An 11,060-nucleotide genomic window follows, 5' to 3' on the forward strand; every position below is an offset into this window, starting at 1 on the left:
TGGATAGAGATGTAAATCAGAGAGAGAGAGAGAGAGAGAGAGAGAGGGGAATGACATGTGGGAAAGGAGCCACAGGTGGGATTTGAACCTGGGCCGCCCACTTGGAGGACCACAGCCTCCATACATGGGACGCAATCACTAACCACTGCGCCCCCAAAAACCAGTTCCACTTTTGAAGGAGTCACAATCTGAAGTGTAAAACATGTAGACGTGTAAAATAAATGACAGGACGGACGCGGTTGTTTCTGAGCAGTTTGTGAATGTTTCTCCTCCTCTGTGTGTCCTCAGTGTCGAAGGCGAGGTGAAGCACTGCGTCATCTACAGCACGCCACGCGGCTTCGGCTTCGCGGAGCCCTACAACCTGTACAGCAGCCTGAAGGACCTGGTGCTCCACTACCACCAGGCCTCCCTGGTGCAGCACAACGACTCGCTCAACGTGCGCCTCGCATACCCCGTCTACGCACAGATGCCCTCCGGACGCAGATGAACCCCAACCCCACTCGACCACATGCCCCCCACACAGACAGCAAGACAACGCCCGCTTTAAAGGGGGAAGGAAAGACGGGGAGAGTGAAGGAAGGAGAGGAGAGGGGGTTGGTTGAAGTACAGAAACAAAAAAAACCTGACACCAGACCCCGTAAAAGATAGAAATGAAACACTTGCTGCAACACACACGTCAGCCACCTTGGAGTTATATATTTTTACAAGAACATTTTTCGGAGGGCATTCTTTCTAAAGACTGCTTGATTTGCACAAGGAAGTTTTAAATGTTTGTGAATGTGAAAAAAAAAGAAAAAAAAAAGACTGAAGGAAGAAAGGAAAGGAAACGGGAGTAGGAGACTTCAGAGTTTCAGGTTGACCCCCGCTGCTACCTAAACTCCAGCTCAGACTTTTTACCAGAAACTCACTCAGAAAAAAAGACGACGACGAAGACGACAACGAAACATTCCCACTTTGAACCCTTTTTTTTATTTTAATTTCCCACCTCAGATGAATCTATGAACAACCCCTCTCTCTGTCGGTTTCTGGAGTCGTTTCATGTTTCTTTTTTTTGGTTTGCTTTTGTTTGTGGTAAATGCACGAGGAGATGATGTCTGTCCTGTCGCTCTCCGTACTAAAAGCAAAAATAATGTAGCATAACAAGACAACGGACACTCTGGCCCTGAAGTGTTCCTCCATGTAGACCGCTGCTGAAGGGTTTGGGGGGGGGGGGGGGGGGGGGGTGGAGGGAGGGAGGGAGGGAGGGAGGGGGGACACGGTTGACACAAAACAGTTTTGTAGAAGGGTACAGGCTTTGCTTTTTTTTACTGAGGTTTTCTTTTTTAGTTCGGTGTAAATGGCAACGTCAAGGATCAGAACCAGAGACCAAAGTTGGTGATGGGAGGGGGAGGGGGAGGGGGAAGAGTCAGCCAGTGTTTTTGTGTGTGTGTGTGTGTGTGTGTGTGTGTGTGTGTGTGTGTGTGTGTGTGTGTGTGTGTGTGTGTGTGTGTGTGTGTGTGTGTGTGTGTGTGTGTGTGTGTGTGTGTGTGTGTGTGTGTGTGTGTGTGTGTTTCTTAGGTCCTTCTTCTTGTGAATGGAGAAAAGCAAACACACGTTGTGTTGGAGACCACACATAAACTGAGTTTAGGGGCCGTGTGCTCGTGCACCAAAAAGCCTTTTTCTTTTCTTTTTTTAAACCAAATGGTACGTCAACAGAAACAGAAACCGTCTGTACGTACAGATGGTCGAGTTAGAAGCACTTAGAGGGCCATTTGTGACCTCGGCACGCTGTATGTCACTCGCCTCGCTCACCCCCGCAGACATGAGAGAGAGACGAAGCTGAAGCAGAAAATATTATTTCATCGATAACCACGAGCAACTGAAGTGAAAGTTTAAAGTCATTTTTCAAGAACCTTTCATGTGACTTTTTGAAATATTTTAGACCGAACAAAAAGTTGATTTATTGAAAAGAAAGAATGACTCAAAAGTAACAGACTCTGACGGTCTGCTGGTGCTGTGTCAAGCTCATGGAAACATGAGGTTTTAAAACAGGAAGCCGCCCTGAGTGACACATTATATAACAACATGCAGAGTGCTGAGGTCACAGATGCTGCAACACTTTAAAACCCCAGACGAGAAAAAAAAGAAGTCCCAGAAGGTCGGTTTGACCAGAATCCTCCTTAGAAAGGAGAGAGAGAAACGTCTGAGCGTGTCGCCTGAAACCCATTTTATGTGTGGTTTTTAATAAAAGAAGAAGAAGAAGACGCCTGAGGATGAATAAACGCTAACGACTGTGTTGCTGGTTGAACTGGGAGCGTTTGTGTTTTGGTTAACAAACCATCAGAAATAATAAGCTTTGATGAAAATGTTGTTTATGTGTTAACACGGAGCAGGTAGACGGAGGCGAGCTGAAGACACAGGCTTTAGAAGAAAATACTGAAAACTTGAAAGAACGTGCAATCTAGCGTTGTGTAGTTCAGCAGTCACGCAGAGCGAGCGAGCGAGTGAGAGAGAGAGAGAGAGAGAGAGCGATGCACTAAAGGTCCAAGAGATAATCAAAGTGCACAGTGAAGCTTTTGGAGTGACTTTTTTGTTTGTCTGATTGTCGATTTTTCCTCTTTTTATTTGTTCTTTTATTTTATTTTTTACTCGGAGCGTCTCGACTTTATAACCAGTGGAAACATCACACAATAAAAACTATGTTGAAAACGAAAGTGACAAAAACACAACCAAGTTGTTTTTTCTATTCTTCTGGAAAAAATTTTGAAATTCTGCACTACCGATTGATTGGCCGTTGTCATGACGACACTGATTTGACCATTTGGGTGCCACTTTGAGGGGCAACATGGATGTATTATTAAGAGGAGAATGAAACGCCGCGCCTAAAGGCCTTTTCTGAAACTCGGCTACTAGCATCTTGAACAAGGTTACGAAACTGAAGTGCTGCGGTTGTTAAACCTTCTAAATACCGCAGGGTTTTGCTTCAATGCTGCTTCTCAAACCTCTTGATACACCCAACAAAAATTATTCCCCTCCCCCGCAGCCTCCTGGATGGAGAAACATCATTCAGCCCTGAAACCAGACCAGACCAAACGATGCACGCAAAGAACCCAAGAATGTGGTGCAATCACTAGTCTTAAAAAAAAAAAAAGTTCTCGTTTTCCCCTAGTGGTCACTTGGGGTGATGCAACATCATCCAGGCCCAAACGTTGTGAGAGAAACGTTTTTAAATCTGGCATCTTAAAACTGCCATCGATTACTTTCTCTTCCATGGAGGTTTGAGCCGAGAAAACTCAAAGTTTGTGGGCTCAAAAGAGAAACGCGTCTTCTGGGCCAATATCTTACCGCGAAAGTTCTTAGCCTCTTGTAGCCGCGGTGATTCATTCTCGATTGGTGCCATCTCTGAGTTTGGTATCTAAGTCTTAATAATACATCTATGGCTGTTTTCAGCGGGGGTTACTGCCCGTCTCATTATCCACAGCTGTGACGAGCAAAGGTTAGCAGAGCTGCAAACATGGCGGGGAGGAGGATTTGTTGACCCTGGCTCTATTGCAAACAAATGCAGCTGTTCTCAATTCACTCCGACCCCCCCCCCCCCCCCCCCCCACCAACCCACCAACCCACCAACCCGCCCCTAAAACTGACATTGACTCGGCACAAGATGACCTCAAGCCTCTTTTAAAACGCTGGTTACAAAGTCAGACAAAGCACCCCCCCTCCCCCTTCTTTTGTCAGCAGTGTTTTACAGTGTGACTAGCCAACATCAGAGTGTATGGGCCACAAACACACATTTATACACACACACACATTTATACACACACACACACACACACACACACGAGTACGTCTGAAGGAGTGTTTCAGGTTGTAGGAAGAGGGCCATTGTTTGCTGCAGAGGAATCATTGTGAGTGAATGATACAACATTGGTTGTACCCACCACGTGTTTATCCACACCCCCGTCTCAATGTCCTCCTCGACACCCTACAGTGTAGAAAACTTTCGACGGTATCACCGTTATCTGCCCCCCCACACACAACCCCCGCCTTCGATAGAGTCCTCTTAAATTAAGTAGATGAGCAAGGGGAGGCGAGGTTTATGGAGCGGAAAGCCATTGATAGTAAGCAATCTCCCTTTTTTTTTTAACACTGGAGATTTGATTGGTTTGTGCGTCCTTAAGCCGGCAGTACTAAATCTAGTTTGGCCTGTTTCCAGACTGCTGTTCATCTAAATAAAAAATGGTGATCTACCTCTAATCTATATGAGAAATTTGACAAAATAACTTTGCTGATCTTTTTGTTTATCGGGATGCAAATACTCCTGAATAGACGCAATGTGATATTTTGAACGAGTCAAATTATAAACATCGGGATGTCTTTCCCAAAAGTAGAGACAAATTATTATCCTGCCAATGGAAACTAGTCGACGTCAGCCAAGTAGAAACTCTATTCAATGGATGTTGCGTCCAATTTTGGCCAATTCAGATTGCACAAAAATGGTTAAAAAACAAAGTAGTTCCTGTGACGTCCATGTGAAGAAAAGACAGAGCTGACCATGCAAACCAATCTTGCAAAGGACAGGCCGAACTAGATTTAGTCAGAGCTTTCCGCCAGCCCCCAGTCGTCCCGCTCTACCGGCCCGGTTCAGCTAAAAACTGTGGAGGAAGAAAAACAAGACGCGGTTCAACGCAGGTCGACGAAACATTTGCAGCATAAAAGATGTGGTGATGTCTTATTGCAAACTCTTCCAGTTGTGCTTGGTGTTTTCTGAACATTTAAAATCCAGTTCTTTGCAGTATGTGTTCTGCAAACTCGCCAATTTGCTGCAGAGCTCCCATGAGAAGCTGACATTCCTTAAAGTCGTTTTTAATTATGACCACTGCTTTTAGTTGCATCTGTTTCGTCCACCTGCGATGACTGTCTTTCTTCTTTCTCATAGTCTAACAGGGGACAGCAAGGCGGGGTTTGTCGATATATTATTGAATGTACAAAAAAAAAAAGGAAACAAAAAAAAAAAAAAGAATCAGTCCGGGTCCAAAACTTGTTATTTTTTTTCTTTCTTATTTTTTAAAGCACCGCAGTCATTGATCCGAATCAAGATGATCCGAACTCTCGAGGTGCTATCAGGCCAATTTGGATTTTAACGTCTCCTTCACGACGTTTCCGGTCATTAACCCTCAGGTGTTTCAAGTTTACCGTACAAACTACCACACAACAAAGCCAGCGATTTGAAAAAAAAAAGAAGAAAAATCAGGGTTTTTTCTGCATCGATACTTAAATCACTCTCAGTCGACTAAGCTAGTCCCCCACGACTTTGACTTTTGTCCCTCATTGCTTCCCGTAGCTTCATCGCCAAAAAAAAAGGATGTCATAGTCTTTCCTTTCCCTCCATCACAACACAATCCAACAGTTTCATTTTATGTTTTTTTTTTTTCAAAACGGGGAACTCCAAAACTCCCTAACTCTATTACTTGAACTATATTGCATTTCTCACTGTTGAATGTCTTTATATGAAAATATACATTTATTAAAGAAAAAAAGAAAAAACGAAGAGTTCCCTTTTGTTTTATGGCGAGCAGAGCCGAGGTTTCTAAGAGTTTTATGGCAGATGTACAGTATTCGTTACAGGCATACGCAGAGCTAATCTAGGAGGGGAAGGAGGCGCTTCTTAAAACTTTTCTCAGAGATATGTTCGGATGTTTTCCTTCACAGAGGGCTTGTCTGAAATTGCACACATGATCAACTACAAGAGACTTGTGTTAATATTTACCTGACTCACATTTTCACAGAGATGTCGTATCTATCATATATATGAAGTTAAAATATATTATAGTTCGAAAGGGTTGTTTTTAGTCGTAGTCGCTGTTCTTTGACTGTTTTTTTTTTTCCGTTCCCCTCCCCACCCCCCCCCACCCCCCCGAAAACATTTAGACCAAAGATTTTAGTTCTCGTTGATCCTTCAGTTGTCGGAAAGGGATGTTTTCAGTGATGTTTTTATCTCCATTGCCTTGATATTTTCACAACTCAGAAGATAAAACCATGTTGTGTGAATGGGTGTCCCGTACAGATAGCTAGGACTGTTGTTTGATCCGTTCATTTGTGTTTAAAAAAAAAAAAAAAAAAAAAAAAGTTAAAACAGGTACTTTTTGTGGCATGTCAGGAAGGATCCGTCTTTTTAAAAATCCTTGTTCAATGATGTCGGAATGATAAAAATCAATCAGATTTAACTTTATCTGCACTCTTCAGTTTATGTACTGTTAATATAAACTGTTTTCCGTTTAGGATTCTCTTTTTTTAAACTACCAAAAGTCCCAGAGTCACAGCTTTCTCACTCATGCTACTTCATATATTTGCACATAATGACCGTAGCTGGAGTTTAGTCCTGTTTGCAAGTTGAAACTTTTCTATTTCTGTGTTGAAACTGTCCTGCAGACACCTCAAAACATGCTTTCGTTGATATATATCGGAGTAGGTTTGCTTTAAGTTCAATGCATCTGAACAGCACACCTTGCTTATTTAGTTTTAACTGCTTTGAGCTCTCCATAACTTGCACCCAAAAGTTACTATCTTGTGCACACATAAAAATAGGATAAGTGGTAATACGCGTGTGCATGTTTTGGATTTTGATTTATGGACCGTTTGGCCTTCCATACATTTTACATTGCATTTTTGTTAAGAGCTTAATTTGACACTGATTACATTTGATGCATCTTCTTTTGCACAGTATTTTGTGCACTCAGCGTGATTTGACTCTGATTAATCACTAAAAAGAAAGATGTCAAAGATGGCAAATCTTTCACCTCTGCATCAGAAGCTCTGCAAGTGGAAATGCTACCGGATATATGGAAGGCCAACAGGGCCAAAAATATGTTTTTTTTTTTGTTTTTTTTTGTTTTTTTAAGTACTCTGTTTTTGCATTAATGCATACATATCTAAGGTGTCTGTAGTACAATTTCTTTCCATGTCTCACTCCGTCAAACATGCAATATTCCCTTTTCTGTCAGCGAGGGGTTCGTGATAGAGGGGTGCATGTTTTCCCTCAGGTGCATCGACCCCTACAGAATACAGGTGTTTCTGAAAGGGCAGGGTTTTAAGTTGGTAGTAGTACCAAGAGCAGATGGAACGATAAGCAAGTTAAAGAGGGTTACTGGGATAAACCAAAATATCTGTTTACTTTTACAGACTGTTTAAACTCAGCACTAACTCAAATAACTCCAGGAAACAGGCTTAGGTTCACCAAGGTACATTGAGATTCAAACTAAAGGTGCAGTCTGTGCAACGACAGGTACAATAAGCCTACTGAGTGTTTATACTCGCCACAACCCCAGGACTGTTAAAATAGCAACTGTCTGTTGTTCCTCTACTACTACTACTATTGTTACTACAAATACTACTACTCGCCCTCGAGCAGTTCTGCAAAGTTTTATTTGCAGCGAGGTTTGAATATGTTTGTGATTCTCACCGAGGAGTCGTGTTGTGTTCTTACCACTGCTTATCTGATCACAGTACCCAGCACAGCTTTGAGGAGTAACAGCTTCTTATATATATATATGAAAATAAAGAACTTTTAAAAAAACAAACTTTCGAAAAAAAACAAGATTTTAAAAAGTGTATATGACACCCGCCCTTACCCCCTCCTCTTCCGCCCCCCTTTTTTGACATACGTACAGATCCAGCATGCATATTTGGTACTCTTGACTGTTGTTTTTTTGTGTATAAAAGAAAAATGGTTAAAAAAGATGTCTTTGAAAAGCAACTGTTATTTGTCTGTTTATGGTGTATTCAGATCTGAATTTAATAGCGCAACAATTTAACATCACTGCTTACAGCCGAAGCGAGTTCCCGTCCTTTTTGTGTCAGTTTTGTATAACGCTAAAACGGTGTAACACTGAGGAAGAGGAATCGTTACTTTACAGGAGGTCAGGTCTACTATATTTATTTACCTGACATTCAAAGCCTTCCTGATGTCACAGATTTTTTCTTTCAATTTGTTGTTATTGCAGAAGAATTTTCAAACACATTTTCATCCCCAACTTGCAAATGTCACCTAAGGCCCCCGTGTCCACCGAGCAGAGTCAGTCATATAGCGGCAGTTGTCGACAGACTGTTGTCATAGAGAAAGGACGGACGTGCAGCACTTTTCTTCTCAGCACACAAACGCTTCATGTAAACGCTCCTAAGCGCACAGCCCGCGCTTTTCTGCCTCTAGGTGGACACGAGGGCCTAAGATAATGGTTACCTACGCTTCAGTATATGGCGACCTCAGTCGATTCTAGTGAAAACTGTGTACATGCAATATGAAGTGAACACAAATTGGCAACATCTGTTCACTTTTAAAAAAAATAAAGCAGCAAAATAAAGCTCTAAATTAAAGCTCGCTGAGAAACTAGCCAAGTTTTTTGACATTTGGACATGCAACACTTTTGTATAAACAGAAAATCTTGCAGCAGTTCAAATCGATCTGAAAAAAATACGATCCCCAAACTACTGAACGTTTAAAGACCAACAAGGACTCAGAATAAAGCCAAGACTTGGGCAGAAGTCCTCCTCCTCCTCCTCAGTGTTACCCTCTGCATTACCCGCTACCAGCTTCTCTCGGTATTCTCTCTTTGCAAAAGGTTTTTTTAACCCGTCACGGTTCACTTTTACTTTCTCATATTGGTTGCAATAGTTTGTTGGTTGTAGATTCTCCATTTTGTTAATGAGCTGAACTCATGTACGTTTATCAGTGGAGCTCCACCATATTCAGTTCTCTTGCAGAATAAAAAGAGAATATTTTGTTCAAAAACAAACATCTCTGTGTCTGTCTCTCTTTCCTTCACAGTTTGTTGGCAAAAATCATATATTTTGGTAGCTATCTTTTGATACAGCAACGTAATATGATGGTAATAGTGGGTTATCATTGTAACTCAGATGTAATAATAATAGACTGTAAATATTAATATTTGAAGCCTGAGTGATGTCAGCCATCTGTTCCTGCAGGGGCCTCTGGAGGCTCATCGGCAGCAGCCGCCATGTTGGAAATGCTGTCTCACCCTACCTTTCAGGCAACCTAACGACAGACTGAGAGCTGGAGCTGAGGCAGGTTTTAAACCTGAACTGGAACCTGAGGAAGCTACAGGCAAAACGCGTTGTTCTCTCACAATAAAATAACAAATAATAAAATACAGTGAAGTTGTTTTCAGCGTGCCACGGATTATTGATTTATTCAACTAATCAGACCTATTTAGTTTTTTGTAGCAGGCAGTAAACATGTTAATTTCTGCTGTTGTGTGTATGTGACTCCTGCTGTTCCTGCAGCCAGCCCCTAGTGGACACTCCATGAACTGCAGGATTTTACACTTCACTGCGTTAGCTTCATTTTTGAACACTGGAGTTTGCCGCTTGGTAAAAACATGTAATTAACATCTGGGTAATATTTCACTGACAATCGTACCAATGAACCTGTTGGGTGAATCAACAGTGTGTTATGTGTGTGTTTGAGTGTGTCAGTGTGTGTGTGTGTGTGTGTCAATGTCTCAGTAAACCTGTTGGGTGAATCAACAGTGTGTGTGTGAGAGCTTCAGTGATTGGTCTAGAAATGATTCCCGCCACATTAATCTTCGCCGTGCGGCCTTGAGAGTGACCCTCTCTGCCCGCCCTCACTTATTAAAAGACTCCCTCTGCCAGCAGGAGCCCACATCATTATTCTCCTCTATAAAAAGCTTAACTCTGATGCCTCGGTTTTTTTTTTTTAAATGGAGGCCGTGGCCCCTCTGTAGACCCACTACACACAAACCTTGAAACACAGGGCGGGAAACCCCACGGGAGCCAACTCCTAAAAGCACCGACTCGTATTTGATCTCCTCTCCTTCTTCTCTCCGTCTCGCACTTTGAATTACAAATTCCATTCAATTAATTTTACATTTTCGCTCCATTTGCCTTTTTTGGGCGTGTTAATTAAAAGCGGGGAGCGAGGTTCAGAGCGCCTGTAATTAGATCTCGGCGAGACATTAAGCAGAGCAGCAGGGCATGAATAAGTGAGCTTTAAATGTTCCTTTTTTCTCTTTTTCCTCGCTGACAGACACGTGTGACATGTGCCAATCAAACCATAGGCGCGCACACACCGACACACACGGCACTAATGACATATTACAGATGTTCTATAATAAATGTACACACACAGATACACACATCACACACAAACACTGATCAGAAAAACCTCATTTAATGTCTTTGCTGACTCACACTGGCACATTTATTTAGGTCTCTTTTGGGAATATTACACAAAGGAGTTTACGATGTATATTTAAAGGAAGAATGCACAACTTTTTTGATCCAGCAGATGTCGCCCTTGAGCACCAGCATGAAACCAAAACAACTCGCGGTGCATTGTTGTGTTAGCATGCTAATGCTAGCGATCTTTCTTATGCTCGTATCTCGTATGTAAATTTACCTGAAATGAGCGTAATCTAGAAACACAGTTAAGCAGTGAGTACAGTATGTTATTCTTCTTTTCTCTAGTCCCTCAATTAAACAACTTTTATACACGAGGGGAGGAGTCAGCCGGCTGTCCGGGCGATGTAAACAAAGTGAAGATAGGACTCTGAAAACTCTGAAAACATCACAGACAGTGGGACTCGGGTGTTACACCCATTGTAGACAGTCATGACTCACAGAGTTATTTTCAGAGGATATACTTGATTTATATTACATTTAAGTGTGAAAAAAAAAAAAATATATATATATATATATATATATATATATATATATATATATATATTTATATGCGTATATATATATACACATATAACCCTTTAAGCGCTAGCGGCGGAAAAAAATGTCCTTTGCTCGAGCTGCGATCAGCTGTGTCCTGCATTATTGTGTTAGCATGCTAATGTTTTGGTTGATCAACATTTTTCTGGAGTGCACTGGAGGAATTCAACTTTCCCTCAACTCACCCTCACCTTAACCACTGACCCACAACTCGGCTTTTTATCAATCGGGGACACGGCTTTTGTGCCCAGTCGGACAAGCCGTCCCCAATTAACTTGTGTTCAGTTTGACGTGTGTTCCCAAAAGTACACAAAGGCCACACACACACA

At 42.0% G+C, this 11,060-nt stretch overlaps 1 protein-coding gene across 2 annotated transcripts in view; it reads left to right on the top strand.

The window, feature by feature from the left end:
- The window catches only part of pik3r3b (phosphoinositide-3-kinase, regulatory subunit 3b (gamma)), a 219,129-nt gene extending 210,359 nt beyond the window's left edge, over window positions 1-8,770 (top strand). For both annotated transcript variants that reach the window (XM_065955558.1, XM_065955559.1), the window contains exon 15: window positions 289-8,770. In XM_065955558.1, coding sequence (XP_065811630.1) covers window positions 289-487 — 199 coding nt within the window. In that variant the 3' untranslated portion in view covers window positions 488-8,770. The remainder of the gene's footprint in view (window positions 1-288) is intronic.
- Window positions 8,771-11,060: the final 2,290 nt, after the last annotated feature.

This window comes from Labrus bergylta, chromosome 6 (genome assembly GCF_963930695.1).
Source record: "Labrus bergylta chromosome 6, fLabBer1.1, whole genome shotgun sequence".
Lineage (NCBI taxonomy): Eukaryota > Metazoa > Chordata > Actinopteri > Labriformes > Labridae > Labrus > Labrus bergylta.